Source organism: Trachemys scripta, chromosome 7 (genome assembly GCF_013100865.1).
Source record: "Trachemys scripta elegans isolate TJP31775 chromosome 7, CAS_Tse_1.0, whole genome shotgun sequence".
Lineage (NCBI taxonomy): Eukaryota > Metazoa > Chordata > Testudines > Emydidae > Trachemys > Trachemys scripta.
Window position 1 is genome coordinate 16,774,256 of NC_048304.1, and position 23,563 is coordinate 16,797,818.

Below are 23,563 nucleotides of genomic sequence, written 5' to 3' on the forward strand. Positions count from 1 at the left end.
TGTTTCAAAATATTGATTTGCATTCACCAGAAGTACTTGCAAAGAGTTATCAAATACATGAAACAAGCAGTGAAATCTTTGCATGTAAATTGCATTTCATGTGTAATTGTATCTAGAAATTTCCCTTAAGGTTCCCATTTGTCATGAGACTCATTGTGCATCGCTCAGTTTGTTTCGTTCTTCAAAGGTTCTTCTCTCGCCCTCTCCTCCTTCCCTCATTTTGCAATGCGTAAGTTAGGGAATCTCACTGGAATTGTAGAACCAGATGCTGTAAAAGGCACCGTTGGCTAAATATCACTGTAAGATCACCAGTTAACTGTAGGGAATAGAAATGAACAACCTTGTGCACCCAAATAAAAATGTTACTGACATTCTATGCTCTGATGAAAACGAGTGCAAGCTGCATGCAATGCAGACTGATTACAGCTTTTGCAGTTGCACTAGTGTTGATTTATGCTTTAGGGCTTTAGACCAAATCCTCAGCTGGTGTAAATCAGTGTTGCTCCACTGATGTCAATTGAGCTACACCACCGTGCAACAGCTGAGAATCTGGCCTGCTGCCTTCAAACACTATGCTCTCCTGTCATCAGAATGTCTTATTTTGATGGGTTACAAAGGATCTGTATAATTTACTATTAATCCAGGAAACTCATTGCCACGGACTAGCTACACAGTCAGTGAGATCTGGCTTAGAGAAGCAGTAAATAGATTTATGTCAAAAGGGTGATATAGATATGTAAGAGGTTATAGATAGTGATGTGTATATATACACCTCTACCTCGATATAACGTGACCCGATATAAAACACATTTTCGGATATAACATGGTAAAGCAGTGCTCCTGGGGGGCGGGACTGCGCACTCCGGTGGATCAAAGCAAGTTCAATATAACGCGGTTTCACCTATAACACGGTAAGTTTTTTTGGCTCCCGAGGACAGCGTGTGTGTGTGTGTATGTATGTATATATATGTGTGTATATATCACTCTTGATAAGCTCTTACATAAAAGGGCTAAGCATTATAGCTGAGGAAATTAGTCAGAGAGAAAGAAAAAGTAGTTTGATGTTATACTCAAGTATTATATCAGTGGGCCAAATTTAGTTCTGGTGTAGCCCCACTGACTTTTCTTAAAAACTGTGACATATTGTCGTGTAGAGAAGCCAATGATTATAAGCTACTGGTATGAACATGCTTGAATAACTGGGAGATTTCTGCTTTCTGACCCTGCATGATGGATCTCAACCCCAATACACTGGCCTCCCTACCCACCTTTTGGCACTAGTGGGAAGTCAGATGAATCAGAATCCATCATGTGGACCTGACAGGAGAATTTTGCCCTTCATTTATATTATACACAAAACTCCAAATGCATGTTCACAAATTCAGGAACCTCTTTATTTATCTAATTAATTTTGTTCTTACCTAAGATCCATGTTAAAAAAGAAAAAAAAATACTTTCATACTAAGTAAGATTTTAAAAAATATCTCTTTGTTACAGCTTGATGTATGTTTATTTCCTTTTGCTCTTTTCATTATTTTCTTAGACTCTAAAACATTTTGTGCTGAAACTTGCACTGTGTCCACCCCCAAAACATCTGCTTCTCATACTGTGAGGCTGTTGTAAAGTCATAATGTTGAATTTATGACTCTGTCCTGATTCCAGAGGGAGGCCATGACTCCATTGCGTTACTATTCTATAACCAGTTATTCCCCATTTTGTAGCTGTGCATTTCATTTTTCCTTTATAAGTGTTATACTTTGCATTTGTCTTTATTGATTGTCATCTTATTGATTTCAGACCAATTCTCTAGTTATCAAGGACATTTTGAATTATAATCCTGTCCTACAAGTGTTTGCAACCCCTCCTAGCTTGGTGTGATCTGCACATTTTATAAGTATACTTTCCACTCCATTATCCAAGTCATGAATGAAAAGATAGACCCCTGCAGGACTCCATTAGAGATGCCCTTTTAGTTTCACAACAAACCATTGATAATGGCTCTTTCTATATGTTTTCCATTATTATTATTATATTTATGAATTATTATATTTTATTACCAGTTTAAAAGAGATATTAAGGGACCCACTTCTCCTTTCAAGTACACCAGTATAATGTCATTGACGTCAGTGGTGCTTCTCCTCATTACACTAGTGTCACTCAGAAGGGAATCAGACACTAAGAAATCTGTGCAGAGGTTCTCTTACATACTTTTAAATGGCAGTGTAGTTGTATATGGGTAAGAGAATATATATGGTGTATATCTAGATAGATATAGAGAGAAATATACGTATCTGAACATATAAAATGCAGACAGATATTTGTATTTGGTCCATCATATATTTTCACAATCTTGAAGTCCTTTCTCTTGCAAAAGTCTATTGAAGATAATACGAGTTTTGTCTGAGTATGGAGTGAATAGAAATTGAGTAAGCACTTTAGTTTTAAGCGTTGTGCTCCTTTTTAGCTATATACTCATTTACTGCAGATATTTTATGTCTTTCACTGGTGTTTATAATCAATAAAATAGCAACTGTTATCCAGATAAAGCCTAGCAAGTTTGGGAACATTCAGGTTCTTCTGAGAACAGGTATTTGTAGAAATGAGGGCAATGTGGGCATTTAACTCTGCAGCTGCATTTTTCTTGACATCATAAGCAGAGATTGGTTTGCAGTGAGATATATTACATCCCAGAAGTAGTACTGCCTGGTGTGAACATTTTTCCTGGATGTGGGCATACAGTATATGCAAGGAGCAACTGCAGATATTTTGTTCCCTTTTTTTGCACTCACATATTTATTATACTGGGTCTAAACCTGTGTAATTAGAACAATCCTTGAGTCCCGAGCCTTGTTCCATTTTATGTATTGAGTATCCTCTGAAAAGATTATTTTAAACAAAATTACAGCACTTCTAGTTACGTACATGCAGAACATCTTTAAACAAAGGGCATGTTGTGGATTTCTTTAATTCATATCTCACAGTACTAGCATTCTCTGGCTATTGCACATACCAGTTTTGCTAACAAGCTTAACTGCAAGTCAGCGGTATGCAAATCCATTTTATATTCTTTGGGTACCTGTATTACTCATTTTGAATAAATAGCAGAAACTTGGAATACGGTTGTTGAAAAGTTACCAAAATTTAAAAGATAGCTTGAATAAAATTTCTAAACAAGTTGTACTGTTACATTTGTAGTGTTCATCTTCCCTAATGGGGAAATTTGGTTTCAGTTACAACAGAGTTAACTCTAGATTTATACTAGTGTAACTGAAAGCAGAATCTGACCTTCACAGTCTGAATAAAATATAAAATAAAATAAATAAAGCTATACTTGAAGACTAAGCCCTAAATCAGAGCAGCAAGAGCTTTTGCAAGATCCTGAGTGTCCTCAGCTGCTACTGATTTCATGGTAGTTGATGTCCATTGGTAGATAAGAGCTCTCAGTAATTTGCTGGATCAGATTCTATGTTAGTAGTTATTTGTAAACTCAATAGAAGGTTTTTCAGAACGCTCATAAATTACTAAAGCCCACTTAAGTGTTACTCTCCTTTTTTCTGTTGCATCTCTCAGATGCATGATTATACTTAACATCTCCTCTTTAAGTGCTACTGCATATTTCCCAATCATTTTATTTGTAATAGTGTCTCATGTGTTATGTCTCCTAGCTCTACATACAAACTACCACACTTACAATATCCATGAACTTAAGTGCTTCAGTGGCCCTGGGGATGCTTTACATGCCGAAAGTGTACATCATCATCTTCCATCCTGAACTAAATGTCCAGAAACGGAAACGCAGCTTCAAGGCCGTAGTGACGGCAGCGACCATGTCATCACGGCTTTCGCACAAAGCTAGCGACAGGCCCAATGGGGAAGCAAAAACAGAACTTTGTGAAAATGTAGACCCAAACAGTAAGTATTCTAAACCTATTACTTGGCCGTTTGTGTGTTCTGGGAATGTGTTGACCAATATTCTATTTTTAGATCCTTCGTATAATCTGATCTCCTCCATTAAAGTTTTTATGTAATATATTTCTTTTAATATCTCCATGGATGTCCTTTTTATGACATTCACTCTTTTCTTCCCACCTTTTTGACACTTGCCTACTGGGAAAAACTCTTCAGACTATGCTTGATAGCTGGGAGCAACTCCTCCTCCTCCTTCTCCTCCTCTGGGAACATTGCTCTAAGAACAGTATTGACCCTGCCACTGTGCAATCATACACACCCTGATGTAATGAGATCTAACTTCCATCCTAATCCCTGCAGCTATAATTTCCAGTCTGAACTTTGGAGGCAGGACTCAAACTGTAGTATTCAGGAGCAGTGGGTTGTCTCAATCCTTTCTGCATTAATGTACTTGGGCTGTGGTTATTTACTTATGATGTGCACGGCCAAATACTTGTGTGTACACACACAAATAAAAACTCTGTTAAATGCCCTGAGAGAATTCCCAGATAAAGGTTTGATCCAGCTCCCTGTAAGAAAGATACATCTCACTGAAGTTCATATGTGTCTTTCCACTGATTGTAGAGGAATCTGGACAGAAAGGATGTTTCCAAGTCCTTTAATTTCCTTAATGTGGATGTCATGGTATATTGTAGCACAAAATCACATACTGAGGCCATCAAATTTTATTTGCATTTGTATTTGAACCTGGATGGAATTCAGGAAGGGAGATAGCTGCACAGCATATTGGAAAGGTTTAGGCATGTCTGCAATTTTTGTGTAAACCAGATCAGAATGTGAAGAAATACCCTTTCTTTGCTCAGATTCAGTTCATCCTTTTGCTGCTGAAACTCCTGCTGCTTCCTGTCTATTAAATGATGGTCTGAATAGCTGCCTTGAATTAGAAACTCTGCTGCCAAAGCAAAGTGGAAACGGCTAGCATACACAGCATTTCCCCCCCACCCTTCATTCATCACTCCCCTTGAGTATCTCCCCTGGGTGGTTGTATCATACAGGTGCACAAAATATGTTCTAATTGAAAGAGAAACCAGGATTTTTTCTTCAAAAGGGATGGGCACCCTTATTAAGGATTGGTTGTAGAGTCAACAATCAGTAAAGGAAACAACCCTAATCAATCAAGGCTAAGATTCTGATGTTCTTACTCAGGCTGAATAGAACCTTACTCGTGAGGACTGCTATTGAAGTCAACAGGATAGGATTACTTGAAGAGTAAGGTACTACCCAGCATGAATTAAGGAGGCAGACATTTACCCTAAATTAAATTCCCATTATTCAGTACAGTAAATCTATCTATTTCACCATATAAAACCCCTCCCCTCCAAAATTATCCCTGTTCTTTAAATCCACTCACTACTGTGATTTATGTGCTGCTAAGGTCCAGTCTCACAATGTTCTGAGCACCTTCAACGCTCACTGATTTTAACACCTAACACAGCCAAGACTGAGATGCACTAAATTGGCCTTTTGAATGAGGAATGGGGGAAGAGAGGGAAGGAGGAAAATAAGAACAACAGAGTAGGAAGAAGGAACGTGCAACGATGCAATATAGCTAGAGAAGGGAATGAGAAAATGAGTGTGTAACTGAGCTGCATTTTCACAGATTACCATTCTAGTAGAGCTGATGGGATTTTTTTTTTTTTCATGGAAAATTTTGACTTTTCAGTAAAAAAAAATCAAAAGCTGAAAAAACAAAAATTGTTAGTCAAATGCTTTGGGTTTAAAATGGAAAAAAATTCAATTGGGGAATACTGCCACGGTGACTCATGGGATACCTATCTGAGGTGCCTCCTGACTTTGTTTTCCTCCATGAGTCAAGATCCCTGACTGAACTACATAAGAGCAGTCATACTGGGTCAAACCAATAGTCCATCTAGCCCAGTATTTGTGTACCTGACAGTGGCCAACACCAGATGCTTTAGAGGGAATGAGCAGAAAAGGATAATTTTGAGAGATTCATCACCTGGCACTTAGAAGTATAGGGACACAAGGAACATGGGGTTGCATCCTTGACTATTGTGGCTGATTGCCATTGATGTACCTGTCCTCCATAAACTTATCTATTCTTTTTTGAACCCAGATACATATTTTTGGCCTTCCCAACAGCCCAGGGCAATGAGTTCCATAGGTTGATTCTGTGATGTGTGAAGAAGTACTTCCTTTTGTTTGTTTTAAACCAGCTGCCTATTAATTTCATCAGATGACCTCTTGTGTTATGTGAAGGGGTAAATGACACTTCCCTATTCAGATTCTCCACACCATTCATGATTTTATAGGCCTCTGTCATATCTGTTTTAGTCATCTCTTTTCTAATATGAACAATTTCAGACTTCAATTTCCTCATATAGAAGCTGTTCTATAACTCTAATGATGTTGTCCTCCTCTGAACCTTTTACAATTGTAATATATATTTTTTGAGATGGGACAACCAGAACTGCAAACAGTACTCAAGGTGTGGGTGTACCATGCATTTATATACTGGCATTATGATATTATCTGTCTTATTATCTACCCCTTCCCTAATGGATCCTAATATCCTGTTAGCTTTTTTGACTACTGCTTCACATTGAGTGGTTGTTTTCAGAGAACTATCCACAATGACTCTAAGATCTTTTTCTTGAGTGGTAACAGCTAATTTAGACCCCATCATTTTGTAGGTATTATTGGGATTATTTTTTTTTCCAATGTGCATTAGTATTCACTTATCAACATTGAATTTGTTGCCCAGTCACTGAGTTTAGTGAGATTACTTTCGTAACTCTTTGCAGTCAGCTTTGGATTTAACTATCTGGATTAATTTTGTGACATCTGCAAATTTTGTCACTTCACTCTTCCTCTACCTTTTCCAGATAATTTGTGAATAAGTTGAACCGCACAGGTCCCAATAGAGATCATTGGAGAAGCCCACTATTTACCTTTTTCCCATTCTGAAAACTAACCATTTATTTCGACTCTTTGTTTCCTATCTTTTAACCAGTTCCATGAGAAGACCTACCTTCTTATCCCATGACTGCTTACTTTTCTTAAGAGCCTTTGGTAAGGGACCTTGTCAAAGATTTTCTGAAAGTCCAAGTACACTAAATCAACTGGATCATCCTTTTCTACATGCTTGTTGACTCTCAAAAAGAATTGGTGAGGCATGATTTCCCTTTAGAAAAACCACATTGACTCTTCCCCAACCTGTCGTATTTATCTAGGTGTCTTATAATTCCACTCTTTGCTATAGTTTCAACCAATTTGCCAGGTACTGAAGTTAGGTTTACCAGTCTGTAATTACCAGGATCACTTTCTAGAGCCTTTTTTAAGAATAGGCATTACATTAGCTACCCTCTAATCATTTGGTATGGGAGCTGATTTAAGGTTACATACCACAGATAGTAATTCTGCAATTTCATATTTGAGTTCCTGCAGAATTCTTGATGACTTATTCCTGTTTAATGTATTGGTTTGTTCCAAAACCTCCATCTGGAATAGTTCCTCAGATTTTCCACCTAAAAAGAACGGCTCTAGTGTGTGGATCTCCCCCATATCTGCTATGAAGACCAATGCAAAGAATTTGTTTAGTTTCTCTGCAAAGGCCTTGTCTTCCTTGAGTGCTCCTTCCGCACCTCAATCTTCCAGTGGCACCACTTCCTGTTGGGCAAGCTTTCTGCTTCTGATGTACTTAATTAGTTTGCTTTTACTTTTTGTCTGTATCTTTAGCTAGTTGTTCTTCAAATTCTGTCTTGGCCTACCTTTTCCTACTTTTACAATTAACTTGCCAGAGTTTATGGTCCGTTCTATTTTCCTCACTAGGATTTTATTTGATTTCCAATTATTAAAGGGTACCTTTTTTACTCTGCTGTTTAACCATGGTAGCATTATTTTGGGGCTCTTAGTGTTTTATTTAATTATTTACACTTACATTTTGAGCCATATTATAGTGTTTTTAAATAGTCTCCATGCAGTTTGCCGTCATTTCAGCCTTGTGATTTTTCCTTTTAAATTCCATTTAACTAGTTTACATGCCTTTTGTAGTTCCCCTTTTTGAAGTTAAATCCTACTGTGGTAAGTTTCTCTGGCATTTTTCCCCTGAAAGGATGTTAAATTTAATTTATATTATGGTTGTTATTGCCACATGCTTCAGCTGTATCCACCTGTTGGACCAGATGCTGTATTCCACTTAGGACAAAATGAAGAATTGCCTCTCTTCTTGTGGGCTCCAAGTCGAGCTCCTCCAGGAAGCAGTCATTTTATGCTGTCTAGAAATTTTATTCCTGCATCCCTTCCTAGGATGACATATACTCACTCAATATGAGGATAGTTGAAATCCTCCATTATTATTGTGTTTTCTGCCTTTGTAGCCTCTCTAATCTCCCTGACCATTTCACAGTCACCATCACCATTCTGGTCAGAAGGTCAGTAGTATACTTGTAATGCTATCTTCTTATTGTTCAAGAATGGAATTTCTACCCATAAAGAGTCTATAGTACTGTTGGATTCTGTTAATATTTTTACTTTATTTGACTATGATTTCTCTCCCATATAGTGCCACTCTCCCACCAGTGTGACCTATTCTGTCAATACTGTATATTTTGTAGCCTGCTATTACTGCATCCCATTGATTATCCTCCTTCCACATACTTTACATGATGCCTATTACATGAATACCCTCATTTAATGCCAGGCACTCTAGTTCACCCATCTTACTATTTAGACTTCTAGTAGTTGCGTATAAGCACTTGTACATTTTGTCAATATTCAGTTGCTTGCCTTCATGTGTTACGTTTAACTGCTCCTCACTAGCTCCTACCAGTATTTTACCAACTTCTTTCCTATCCTCTTTATTAGGGGATAGAGTTCTCCCTTTAATAAATTCATCCCTAAGGGATGTCTCTGCCAGAACCGTGTGCTCATCTGCACTTTTCGGCTTTCCTCCAGCTCTTACTTTAAAAAATCCTCTACTAACGTTTTAATTTTACATACCAGCTGTCTGCTGCCGTTTTAGTTTAAGTGGGGCCCATCTCTCCTATTCCTAAAAGGTACCCAGTTTCTAATAAAGCTAAAACCCTCTTCCCTACAGCATCCATGCATTGAGACCCTGAAGATCTGTTTTGTCTTTCTGGCCCTGTGCATGAAACTGGAAGCATTTCAGAGAATGCTACTATGGAGGTCCTGGGATTTACATCTCCTATGATGCACCTTGATGGTATTACTTAATTGACCGTTTTGCAGTTGTTGCATATTCAGTTTTGAATTTTGTGTAATTGAAATTTTCAATGAAAAGGAGACTTTTTTATGAAAAATGTTGTCTTGTTTAAAATCCAGTTTTCCTTGGAAAAAACAGTTTTTTAGCCATTCCTATGTTGTAGGCTAGGATTTCCAAAAGCACCTAACAGAGTTAGGTGTCCAAATCTCATAAAAATCAATGAAGTTTAGGCACCTAACTCTCTCAATCTCCTTTGAAAATCCCATCCTCAAGGACCAATTTCTGATCTCTTTTATACTATTTAAATCTGGAGTACATTGTTACTGAGAGCAGAATCTTATTCACAAAGGGTAATACAAATAATAATTAATAATAATTCTAACTTACATATGCAGGAAGAATGTTTTTTGTATTCTCCTTCATATGCATATCATATTCCTTAAATATCTACGTACATTTCTCAAGTTGTCTCATCAGGAGCAGTATGAGTATATGCTGTGTTAACCTTTCTGCAAATACTATTTTGTGTAATTTTACATGATTAACAAACTAAAATTTTCTTTGAAGTATATCTATATCTATATATCTATATATATAGATATATATATGTATGTGTATATACACATGCAATAATATTCTATGTTAATACTAATAGAGGCATTTACTATTCTTCATTTATAGAACACGTGCACTAATACAATTGTTAGAAAATCTAATCTAACAAGCTAGACAACTCATGTGCTTAAGATGTTTTAGCATCATGACCCTGCAACATTAATGTTAATGGGAGCTTTGCCATTGACTTCAATGAGTGTAGGTTCAAACTCATAGGACATATTCTGTGAACTTCTAGATTGGATAATTTTGTTGAAAAATGTTGACATTTCATTTTTCAATGTACAAATATTTAAAAAGAAATATTGGTAGAATTCTTGCAACCATTTTAGTGTTTTGGACAGCTATAACAGATGAGAACTATTTCATTTAAAAAAAACATTTCAAAGAAATGTTGAAAAACTTCAAATATCAAAAAGCCACTGAAAAGTTTGTGGGAAAATGTTACCAGTCTTTCAATAATAAAATGTATTTTCTACCACTGATGTAACAAACATTTGATTAAATTTCAGAATTTTGAAAAATATACAAAAACAATGGTCCTCCTCCCCCATTTTTCAAAAAACTATCAGCTGGTCAATTTTTTTTTAATTTCTAAACGTTGACTTTCAAAAAAAGTTGATTTCCCCCCTAAAATTACTGTAAGTGTTCTTCCACATCCCATCTCCCCCCCCATTTTTTGCGACCCACTCTGATATTTTTTCCAATGAGTAGACTACAGCTTCTTGTTATCAGTGGAGGAAACTAAGGGGGTTGGGACAAAAGAAATGGATGCCCCCCTTAGTTCTGAATTGTTGTGAGGTAACACAAAGATGATTAAACATAGATTGTCATTTCCCGGTTTCCATCATCACACAGTATGTTACATCTGAAGGCAAAAATGGAAAGAGGGTTGAAGGATGAGGAGGAGCCCATACAGTCAGTATTGGAAAGTGCTGTCTTAGGGTACAGATCTTATTTTCACATCGAAAGTTTTTATTTGTTTCAAGTGAGTAAGCACAGTTTTGTTCGCAAGTTTGATTTTCAAAGGCATTTCCTGGTAACTCTACTGCTTTGAAATTTGTTCAAGCATTTTATGGTGAGGGTGCCATTTATATTTTGGGGAGGGGGAATGTTTCATACTGAGAGTAGTTCTGTGCTGAACCACCAACATGAGATTCATGTACCTCCAAACATTGGGGTGACTGATGACTGAACCCATGTAAACCAGATGTTGGTTGCCCAGGCTATTTAGCTGCCGAAAGCTTAGGATCAAAAATAAAATAACTTTACCAAATGAAAGAAAGAAATAATATGTTTTACTAAACCTCCCTGTGTACTGCTGGCATTTAATCCAAAGAAAAGTAAGATATTACGCAGTGAACCAGAAATGTTTCATGTAAAACATTGACACCAGTATATTTGTAAGCCCAAAGATTTCTTAGCATTATTGGCGTTCTGTAAGGGCTTGATCCTGCATGGTGCTGAGCAACTCCTCAGAAATGCTGAGCATCCCCAACTCCCATGAGACTTGAAGGTGCTCAGAGCTCAGAGAAGCACTTAGCAGGAATGAGCCTAATTGTGGAAGTTTAAAAGTGAGTGCAAAGAGTGGAACTTTAATCATGGAGGAAGAAAAACAACCCAAGATATAGGGGCAATGATTATATGTCCCACCCAGTAAGAGGACACAAGGAGTGCTACTGGTCTTGGGTTGGAATATGAGAGGAGTGGGAAATTTCACAAGCTGTGCTCTCCTGATGTGAATTGAAAGAGGTTTCATGATCAATGGAATGCTTTAAGACCAAGCTTTAATAATTTCATTTTTAACAATTCTGATAATCATTACATCTGGTATGTGCATGCTTTTACTCATTGAACAACTTTGTTCTGCTATTACATGTTTGCATTAAAAATGTTCTCCAGCAGCTTAAGATGAGCAGAAATTGGTGCACAGCAGCTTTCTTCCTTTAACAAGTTCATTCTTCTCTCGTGCGTTTCTTTGGTTGAATTTCACAGTATTTGAAAAGATGCTCTTCATCATGTCTTAAATTGAGTGAATAGAGAATTCCCATTCTTCCTTATCCATAATGTATTTGTGTTTCCGCTGCAAGAGCAGAATGTCAAACTTGGACAAAAATAAAAATCTCCAATCCATACTTAGCTTATGGTGAGGATTTATGTATAATTACTGCTTATACTTAGCCACTTACATAAATGTATGGCTTTTGCAAAATACAGCAACAGGAAATCAAGATCTCAGTGGTTTGGTAATGAGAGAATTATCTCTCTAACAAGCTAGAAATAGTAGACCTTACTGACAGGCCATTTGCTTTTCAAGTATTCTAGTGTTTAAGAATCCTTGAGTAGCAAAGTATTCTGCATTTTTCCATCGGTGTGACTGCCTCCTTTTTTAGGATTTTCCAGTGTTCCCTTCACATAGCAATTTTCACGGTGAAAAAGTGCACCTACAAGATAAGTAAAAGAACCAGACTAATGGTATTTACTCAGACTATCATAGCTGACTCCTGAAGCAAGAATTCTAAATGGGGTGGAGAATGTTAACTAACCTGACAATGTGATTCCAGTGTGTAGCTTACGAGGAGAGCAGCTGGCTTTCTTATCTTGTACTTGCCAACTGAAGTTTCTTCTATGTGACTTTTTGTTGTTTCAAAACCCTCTCAAGCATATAGTACATAGTGTCCCAATGAGCTGGAACTCCTGAGACCAGTGTTTTGGCAAGCTGTTTTCTTTGCAGGAGCAGACTAAGGATTTTCTGTGACTGATGAAATCAATATATTGCCCTGCAATTGCAGATGCCACCCTCTGACATCTTCAAGAAATTGGACCCATTGAAATAGCTGTGGGCAATTTTTTTCACTTTTGTGATTTCCCTACTTAGATTTTGCTTTGTGATTGACAGTGGTCTTTCTCATAGAGTAGTCTGCTAACTTATGATAGTGGGTAGTAGAGGTGACACATCAGTACGATATAAGCCAGGCATAGTAAGCAAAGTGAAGTAAAACAGAGTAGCTTGTTCAGTTAGGGATCCCCTCACCTTGCTTGGAGATGAGGTACTGTAGCTTGTTGAGACGTGGCAAAAAGAATGGTGTGACCAACTATCTGTGGCGGAACTTTCAAAATGGCCTGATTTTTAGAAGTCTGAGCAACTCCTATTGAAGTAAATGGGGGTTTCTGGTGCTCAGCACTTCTACAAATCTGTCCAAAGTGACTTTCCCTTTGACTTTGTGTTGAGTAGAAATTACTAGACAATCAATGTAGCTTGCAATTTTTAGTGAGACATAATTGGTGCCTTTTATAACTCAACAAAACTTGATGTATTTGTTTCCTTTATAAAATAACTCTTTATTATATGTTATCCGAGTTATGTGGCTCTGCTGTTAGTGCAGTATAAGCAGATCAAAAATGAAAGCCCCACTCTGACATGCCTCTCTATCTCAGAAATGCAAGATAATAAGAATACAACTTTGTCAATCCTCATTTTTGTGGGTGTTAAGAATGTATATTGGCTGTATTGATTCCCATCAGCAAGCTGTGAGTGGTGTATATGAAATGAAAACATCCCATGTCTCAGAGAGAGTTATAGAGACTGCTGCGCAAATGCTACTGTGCTGTGCTGTTTTGTTTTTGTTTCTTCATTTGTGTTGAACCCTAACATCACTGACACAACGTTGCCTGTTACGTCTTTCTGAGAAAAACCTTAAATGGCTGCTGGTATTGCTGGGAAACATCAGAGCAATTGCATGGATGAGGGTGGCTGGGTTCTGAGAGAAAGGGGAACTAAAGCAAAGCTTCTCCAGGGCTGGTGCAGATGGGAAGTATCCAACCAGTCCCTCTCATATGTAGTAGGCAGCTGCTCCTATGTTCAGAGGTACCTGAACTTTTGTGAACTGGTTTGTTTATTTTTAATCCACAACAAATTGTTTATACTGCAAGCTTTTCACTGTTACTGTTCAAATCTCAGATCTTCAGTCGAATAAATTTTATGATCTCAGTGACAGGACAAAACAAAAAGATTCTATTGTGAACATATTGTACATATCAATATATTTACTTTTCCTGTAGAATGCATACCACCAGTAAGAAAGAGTGTACAAAAATCTGTTACTTGGTACACTATTCCACCTACAGTATAGCTTTTGCCTGCTTTCCAAGAAGGTAAGAAATAATCGAGCTTTTTTACTTTATTATATATATTTTATATTGATATCAAAAAGAAAAAATATTAGAACTGTGCACTGGTTTAGCTGTGTTGGAACAAGAATCTACCCTAAAAATTGTTCATATTTCCACTAGCAAGTGTTCACTGTTAAAGGAAAGACTATAAAAAATAGAAATGTTGGGCCAAAACTTTAGATGATGTAAATTGCTATAGCTAGAGAGCTGGGTGGTGATGTTATTATTGAACTTGATGGAGCTACAGCAGTTTAAACCTGATGAGGATCTAGCCCAAATTAAATATGAATAAAAAGTAAGCAAAAATTATTTAAAGCAATTATATCTAATAACTGGCAAGATGATTTCTCTGGGCGCATAAAAATAATATAGCACTGGTTTGTGGTCAGCTTTCTAATGGTGTTAAAATAAACAGATTTACAAGCATTTTTGTAGGGTAGAGAATGCCAGTGGAATGATGTCTACTCTGGAATAGGGGTTTGTGAGCAATTTTTGAGGGTTGATTTTCCTGAGTGTTATTACTACACACTTTGTGGACAGGTGAATTAATTTTGTGTTTGTGGACTTATCAAGGAGGACTTCCTGTGTTCCAGAGGAATTTGGGTAATAAGAGTCCATTTGATAATTTTGTGAAAAACAATATTGTTAATAAACATTTTTTATTTCTGAACTTGTGCGTGTGTTTGTGTTGTGTTTTGACCTTTTCTTTGTGATTTTGCCCATAGATGAAAAACATTGTCGTTGTTATGGTGTTATTCATATTATGTGCTGGAAAATAAATCTGTGTAGCTTTTTGGTGGAGCTACAGGGTCATGAAAGTTCTGGTCAGCTGAGCCAGAATACCTGAGAACTTACAATAGAAGCCTAGGAATGGTTAACAGGGGTATTACTTGAATTATGTCTATATTGTCGAAGGGAAAGATCAGAGATAAAGGATCAGATTCTTAGTCGGAATAAATCAGCTTAGCGATATTGAAAATAAGTTTGGATTCAGTTTGACTTCTGACTGAACATTCTAATTGGTCCTTATTTCATTTGAATCCGTTCATGTAATCCTAACTTAAAGCAGAAAGATGTATTATATATATGAAGATCAGAAAGCAGAGAGATACTAAAGGAGCATAATCAGTGAGGTCAAAAATAACTAGTGTGGGGAGGGGGAACAAGTTCCTGGAATGGAGAGGACGTGCAAGATATTATTTCAGGTCAAATGATAGGGATATTGGAGGGGTAGCAGGTAACCATGGGAAGACCAAATTGCCAAGGAGGAAAATTAGAAAGGTAGAAATAAATAAATGAGGTTGCCAATCGAAAGAAATAACTTTTTTTAATCTCCATTTTTACATTTAATAGGCAGATATAAGGAATTGGCACAGCACGCTCTAAAGCAGAATATTCCTTGTAATGCTCCTCTATATTGTGAAAACCATAGTTATCCTGATGTGTGGTAGGCATTAATTAGTTGATTCTTGTTCATTGCTTTCAACACGTCCAGGGATATTGTCAAAACCATGCAAGAGATTTGGATGCTTGATTGCTATTAAAAATTAAAGGACATTCAAACCCCTTAAGCTGATTTGCAAATATCAGCCCTACAGTGCTATGCAAGTGCTAAGGATGCTGATGACGATGACCTGATCCTGAGATTCTCACAAACTGTACAACTCTTCTGTTTGCATCCTTCTACAACAAGTATTTTCCTAGCTGGGCTGATTGTTTGTCTGGATGCTATAACCCTTTTGATTTGTTTTTCCAAAAAAAGAACAGGAAAAATCTGCATTCCCTCATGTGCTGTATTAAAAGCAAACACAATGTTATCAGAAGGGGGGGAGGGAATCAACACTTGTGAACAGATATTTGTTTTGCTTACTAATCAATCTGTGTTTACACATAAGTATTGTATTATCCTGTTACCTGACTATGTCAATTTCCCAAAAATGATGTGTGGAAACGTGTATTTATAAACCTTTTCAATTGTTTCCCAGGAGTGACAAAAATATATATTTCTTTACTTTTAAAATTGATAAAACACAAAAACTCTATATAGTATCCAGGGAAGGGTAGTTAAAGTTGTGCCTTACCTGAATGATGTGAAGAAATAATGAGAGAGAGAGAGAGAGAGCAGATGGGTAAGGTAATTGCTTTTATAGGACCAACTTCTGTTGGTGAGCTAGACAAGCTTTCGAGCTCTACCGAGCTCTTCCTCAGACACCCGAAGAAGACCTCTGTGTAGCTAAAAGGAGGGTAAGGGGAAGAAGCAACTTTACTTTCTAAATTGTAGCCTCTGGAGTCAACAGGGGGTCAGTATCCATTGTTATATTACCCTCCCTTGAGGGTTAGGAAGGGCTTCTTTTTAGGTATAAGGGGAAACCATTTATAGCGGAAGCATTATTTATTCTCTCTCTACAGTCTGAGAGGCTCCTCCTGTGGACTAAGGTGGTATGTTCCTTCCAAACCCCCACTCATAATCAAGAAAGGGAAGCAATGAGTGCAAATGTACGGTTGTGTGAAAAGCGGGTGTTGCCTGCTAGCAACTGGCAATGGGAAAATATCAATTCATTTCAGAACAAGAACCTCAGATGAGCTGAGTTTTATTCATAATTTGAAACTAAATGGATTAGGCATTCAGCAAATTGTGTTTACTCATTCCTACAGTAAAGACTTTTGTATTTTTCCTCAGTGAATAGTTACAGGAATACAAATTCAGCCTATTGTGCGTGTCTTGTAAATTTTGGACATGTACTGACATCACAAGGACTTTAGGTTCTATAATTTTCATGCAAGCAGCTGTTTCACTCCTTCATAGCAATACAGTTTGCCCTAGTTTTTAAATAGGACATTTATTTGCAGCAAGGCTGTACCTGCAGTCCTTCGGCATTTCACGTTCCTTCAGCAGAGGTGATTGTGAAAAAACACTGCAACTCATTAATACTCCTTAATCATTTGAGTCTGTTTTCCAGTGAATTATGACATCTTGTGGAACAGATGCTCAGCAGGTATAAATCAGAATAGCTCCATTGTCTTTGCTGGAGCTATGCCAATTTACCCCAGCTGAGGTTCTGGCTGCATGTCTTCAAACACCAATTATCTTTTTCAGCTGGGCTAGGTTTTGCAGCTTTCAGTTGTAAGAAGTTAAGAACAAAAAGATCTGAGGCTATCACCCAGCGAAAATATCATGTGAACCAGATACTACAACTGGAACCTTCTAGAAGAACCCTGGTCTTGGTGTTCCTTTTAGAGTCAGTGTAGAGTAAGCTTGTTTTGTGTGCTGCTTTAGGCTAAAAGCAAGTCTGCAGTGCTAACTGAATTAATCTGAAAATGCCAATCGTTGAATATCTCTGCAAGGGCAGCTTTGTTTCCTTAGAATTGCTAAAGAGCTGTGAGAGCAAGCTTTTATACAAAGCAGGATGATTAACACCAGTGAGACTATTAAACAATTATAATAGTATTAGAAGTTACAATAGCTCAGCCTTAATCCAAGGCAGGGTCTCTTATGTTCTGTGACTGGGGGTATAGTATTCTGCTTCAGGCACATTTTCAGTTGCTTTAAAAGTAATTTTTTGCTAAATAACAAATCTATATGCACAGAAGTTTCTATGGTGATTGCTAAGCATTGAAATCATTTATAATGTATGTGCAATAACATGCTGGTAGAAATTGTTCCATACTATGGTCATAGGGTTTTTTTAAGAATACATTTACACCGTTATTTAAAATTATGCACAATAAGATGATGCTCTTATGATGTTTACTCCAAAGTGGAATTAGTCCAACGTGTCCTTTGTTGAAGAGTAAAATTATTTATGAGCTGCCTGCTATATACCATAATAACAATCATCTTCTTGCCTTTTTTCCTTCTGGGGGATGTGCTGTACATCCTCATCTCCCAGCCAGGTCACCCAACAGGAGACACTTTTTGGGGGCACTCAGCACTTCACAAGATCAGGCCACAAGTAATGTGTTAAAGCAATTTATGTGTTCCGGAGCTTATTGTATCTCAGACTATTTGGAACAGAATAATGACACCCTAATATAGCCTGGATTCAAACCTCATTTTCACTTTGTAACAAGTTAGTTTCATGTTCAGAAATAGTGCTCAATTTCTAACCGCACTTGAACGATCTTCTGTTCAGCACAGACTGATGAGAGATGAAAGTGGGCAGTCAAAACTGAGACATAAAGAGGTTTTGACAAGTCTCCATGGCATCTGTTTGTATTTTAAAATTAATGGCTGAAAAAACAAACCTTTAACATGGATACATGCTAATGATGTTAACCTGGTCATATTTTAACATTTTTAGATCTATATGCATGTAAGTAAATCTCAGGTATGGAACCCTTCAAGTATACTTTAAGGTAACACTAATCCCTAATATTTATTTTGTCATATCCCAATTTCTCAACTTGGAAATACAGGTATTAACATGATAAAATCACAAATCTTCCCCATTCGTCATTTAACAAATCTTTTAAAAATAAATTAATTGAAATAAATGAATGTTTTTATTTGCTGTACAACATTGATGCTCCCATTTCCACATATTTGCTGTTTGTCAAATCTTTCAGCTTTATTTTTTATCAAAATCATAATACCAATAAAAGTTTCTACTAGACTGTAAGTTCTTTGGGCCAGGGATGGTGTACTACACTGTATTTGTACAGTGCCTAGCACGGTGGGGCCCTGCTCTCAGTTGGTCCCTAGACATCTCTGTAATAAACATGATTAATAATATGTCACAATAAATATAAAGCAAAACGATGTATTCATTTTATATCTAAAACCCAAGTTTATTAACTCTAATCACTAGAACTGAATGAATAATTTTCAGTGAATAATTTATTCACCTAGTTATGCAGTAGATTCTGCGACCCTTTCTCAGTATTTTACTCCATAAATAGTCCCACTGAGATTGGCATAGTAAAGTACAATTCAATATGATTTTCAAGTGGCAGGATCTTTCCTTACGTATCTTATTCTTATGTAAATTTTCCACAAACTGTTTACGAATTGTTATTCAAATGTATTTGTTATAGGAGAATATTTGCAACATAATTTGTATGCATAATTCTTGGTTGGTAGTGATTAATGACAGTACTTTGGGAGTATAAACTGTATGAAGTTCAGCACCAGGGCTTTGTTGATTGGCTTTGTTTGGACATGGAGATCACATGACTTAGATGAGGCTACCCTTCAGAATCAGGAGTCTATCTGGGGCAAATACTCGTGTTTACAAATTCACAATTCATTTCCCATGAATATTCCCTGATATTTGCTTTAAAATCACCATTTCCATGAATATTCCTAACACTAAACTGGATCTATAAAATATTCATTGAAAGCAAACACAACATGCATGAACAGAAGGCCATGGACTTTCTCATTTGAGTAAATATCAGTGGCATTTTTTCAATTCTGTTGAGTTTTTGGTCATCAATCTTCCAAAGTGCTGAATGCCCTCAACTTCCTCTGTTTCCAGTGAAGCTGAAGGCATTGAGCGTCTTGTAGGACATGGTGTAAGAGTTACAAACTAGCTAATAACATCCATGTATAATAGCAAGTTTCAGAGTGGTAGCCATGTTAGTCTGTATCAACAAAAAGAATGAGGAGTACTTGTGGCACCTTAGAGACTAATAAATTTATTTGGGCATAAGCTTTCATGGCTAAAACCCACAGCCCACGAAAGCTTATGCCCAAATAAATTTGTTAGTCTCTAAGGTGCCACAAGTACTCCTCATTCTTCATGTATAGTAGGTTGGCTTTAAATCTTGTTTTCAGCTACATTATATTGCTAAACTTAAGCATTTTCCCAATGTTTCTCAGCTGACACTTCAACTGCTATTTACAGTTGCTTCACACCATAGTATGAGGACTAAGAAATAAACGGGAAACCTATCAGGAGTATATTTTCATTGCTGAGTCTTTCACACCACACATGCATTACCAAATGGTTACATTGGATTAGCTGATGCAGAACAGGTGGTAAAAAGAAACTGCTATATAATAGCGACATATTATGGCATAGTTATAACTAGAAATGGCCCTGAGCTATAAGGTTGGGATTGGAACTCAGACATCATAAAGTCTGGGCTGCTCTTTTGTGATGATGCCACAATGTTAGCCTATCAATATTGTGATCTCCATCATCACGTGTGCTGCACCACATGCAAGAGGCCAAAAATGTCTAATTTTCACAATGAACATAGGAAATGTGTTTAAGTCAGTGCAAAGGGATGCTATTTTGCATTCCTTTTGTGTGGTGTCTTAAGGTCTTGTGCTTTAGTGGTACACAGCCCATGAATAGTCACCTAAGGGACCAAGGGAGAAAGGAATCTGTTCATGTGAAATCTATGAATCCACCTCATGTATGTTTGAAAATGAAAAAAAAATGGTTAGTTTAAAGTTGCTTCCTTATTCTCTTCTCCATGCACACTGATGTCTCAACAGTGCAAGACTGACACCCAAAGGAGTGGTGTGTTTATCTGGTGATAACTGTTAGCAGAGTGGTATTGGAGATGATCCTGGTGACCAGCAATGGAGACCGCAAATTCAAGACAAGACGGGAGAAGATAATTGATGGATGCAGTACAGCTAACTTACTATTAGATCTATTAGCAGTAAGCACCTATGAATCAGGATAAATCAAGCACAGATCATCATCACAGCCACTTGTACCACTTTGCTGGTGACCCAGCAATGATCTTCAGATTAAAGTTTATTCATGACAGGCATCAGCTTACCAGGTGCCAGTGTGGTATAGATGTCTAATATTCAACCCCCATCCCCATTTCATGGCGGTGACTGGAGGGGTGGGGTCACATGAGGTTGACCTACTCTGTTGTTCTTGTCCTTTGCTTGCTTTTATGAACCTTCAGTACCCCTGTTCATTCTATTTTTTTTCTTATTTTCTGGTGCATTGCTCCTGGCCCCCTCCAACTGGACCAAATATTGGCATGGTCTATACATCTTGATTCTGTTGCGTGGTGGAAAAATTATTTCCTGATTTCAACACATTTTAGCCTCGATCCTGCAAGCCCTTGAATAGTGACAGCAGGGAGCTCAGAACTGATGTGCTCCAGTACAGGTCTGAAGAGAGACTAGGTATGGACATAAGTATCTCATTCTCTTTCTAGCAAGCTATTTACATGGACCCAATAACCATAGTACCCTTCTGGTTTACTGTTCATATTCTTTCTCTCTCACACACTAAACTCTGTGTGCTCAGTCTCTAATTTCCTCATGTTACCCATCTTAAATATATGGCAAATTCACTAAAGCCTCTGTGAATATTTTTTAATTCATCAAAGCCCAGATGTTTCAGATACTTTTCCAGGGTAAAACTGTTTCTTTAGTCTTTAGATACATCCATATGTTTCCCCTTTATTACCTATTATTGCACAATCCTAAATGGTCTGATTCATAAATCCTGCTGCAGCTTGTTTTTAAGAGAGAAGAATTTAGAAAGACTTTTTTTGTTTCCTGTTTCAGCACTACAGCACTAAAGCTAAAGATGGTTCAACAAAGTGTAGATAAAGATTAGCTAAACTGTATTAATGCAACAGAGAACACCATTTATATCGATAAGGTTTACAATCTTTGTTTAATACTTACTATTTTTTTCTCAGTCAGACAGAAATGTAAACTTTTCCCCCTGTCCCTGTTTAGGATAGTTTTGGAAAGATAGTACTCAGATTTGCAGCTATTATATTCCATTCCATGGACCTCCGATGCATTTTTAATTTGTTGTTATCTACAATTCAAAGGGAATCTATCTCCCTTTTATTATGAACTCCATGTATATTTTTCTTGAGCTTTTTCTCAAGTACTAGCTAATAAGTGTGAAGTTCACTTTATATCTTTGACCTGTTTCAGAGGTATCTCTAACTTGCATAAATTGATTGAGAGATGTGAATAGGTCTCTTCTATGCATAATGTAGCTGATGATGCTTGTACTTTTGTAAACTTCAGACGGAAGGTGGACTGATGTGTTTGTTAAAGAATTATTTATGCCATAGTGTATGTTATGAGAGTTTTAGCCCATCTCCATTTGATGAGATTGAGGATGTCGATCAGTAGTTAATTTTGCTATATTTACACTATAAGAGTTAGTACTTCGGAATTTCCTCTTTCGGCCTTGGTCCACACACATTTTTGTGCCAGTATAACTGTGTTGATTACAGCTTTGATTATTTTACCAAAATAGTTATACTGATACAATCCTTTGTGTGTGTGTGTGTGTGTGTGTGTGTGTGTAGTTATAAATGTGCCTTATACTGATATAGCTTATTCCCTTTCCTGTATGAGACTAAGCTATTATGGTATAAGCACTCTTAGGCCTAGTCTTCACTTACTGGCTGGTCCGGCGGCACGCCATCGATGTTCTGGGATCGATTTATCGCGTCTGGTTAAGACGCGATAAATCGATCCCGGATCGATCCCAGAAGTGCTCACAGTCGGCGCCGGTACTCCAGCTCGCCGAGAGGAGTACGCGGCGTCGACGGGGGGAGATTTCCGGCCGCGTCTGGACCGCGGTAAGTCCGGACTAAGGTACTTCGAATTCAGCTACGTTATTAACGTAGCTGAATTTGCGTACCTTAGTCCGAAGTCCGGACTAAGTGGGGACCAGCCCTTAGAGTGGTATGAATGTATCCACTTGTACCCCTTTAATTATATTGGTAGTTTTGTTTGTGAACATAAAGAGGGAGAACTAAGACAGTTAAGACAGTGCAACATTCAGGCTTTATTCTGTGCTTCATTTACATTGGGTTCTCTCAACATGTACTTCCTCCAAGTTCCTATATACATTCATATCATTCTGCCCCCTATTGGGAAGCTATTTAACATAATACAGTTACAGGTATACATTAGTGGGTAAACAAGGCTTAAAAGGAAGGCTATAAGAAGAGATAAAATGCATTCGGGGCAATATTTTGGAAAAGAAAACCTAGCGATTTGTTTCAGAGTAGCAGCCGTGTTAGTCTGTAGCCACAAAAAGAACAGGAGTACTTGTGGCACCTTAGAGACTAACAAATTTATTTGAGCATAAGCTTTCATGGGCTACAGCCCACTTCATTAAACTTCAGCAGGTTGTGTGGTCTATTTGACGTGTGTGTGCGTGCGTGAGTGTATATGAACTACTTAGATTTTTTTAGGTTTCCTTTCTTCAGCCATCTTCTCCATACCCCATTTGCCAATAGTACAGCCTTTAGCAGGTCAGTTAAAAGGGGGAAAACTTGCTCATGAATGGGCTGGAGAGATAGTGTATGCGCTGATCTGAAGCAAGTGAGTCATCAGTTATTGCTGTTCTCAATGTAATATCGTTAATTGTAGCTCAAACAACACTAAATTCTCAATAGGATTTGGATAGTCTGACGATGCCTGTGACAACTATAAGTAGAAGAGGCAGCTCCCTCTCTCTTTTATCCAACTGCTCTTTCCGTCTACATCTCAGGAAAGCGTTGAGGCAATAGAGTCATTACTATCTATGCCAATTGGACAGGTGATTAAGCCAGGTTTCAAGTTTATCATTTAAAAACAACGGAAGTCTAGAGTTTTGTTCCAAGAACTTAATTCCTCTTTCCCACATTTCAGTTGCATTTGCACATTAAATTTGCATTTTAATT

At 37.4% G+C, this 23,563-nt stretch overlaps 1 protein-coding gene across 1 annotated transcript in view; it reads left to right on the forward strand.

Annotated features, from left to right (window-relative positions):
* GRM7 (glutamate metabotropic receptor 7) overlaps nt 1-23,563 on the forward strand; it is a gene marked incomplete in the record, with an annotated part of 535,789 nt that overhangs the window by 471,225 nt on the left and 41,001 nt on the right. Inside the window, 2 exon segments of the mRNA XM_034776365.1 lie at nt 3,666-3,912; nt 13,832-13,924. Coding sequence (XP_034632256.1) covers nt 3,666-3,912; nt 13,832-13,902 — 318 coding nt within the window.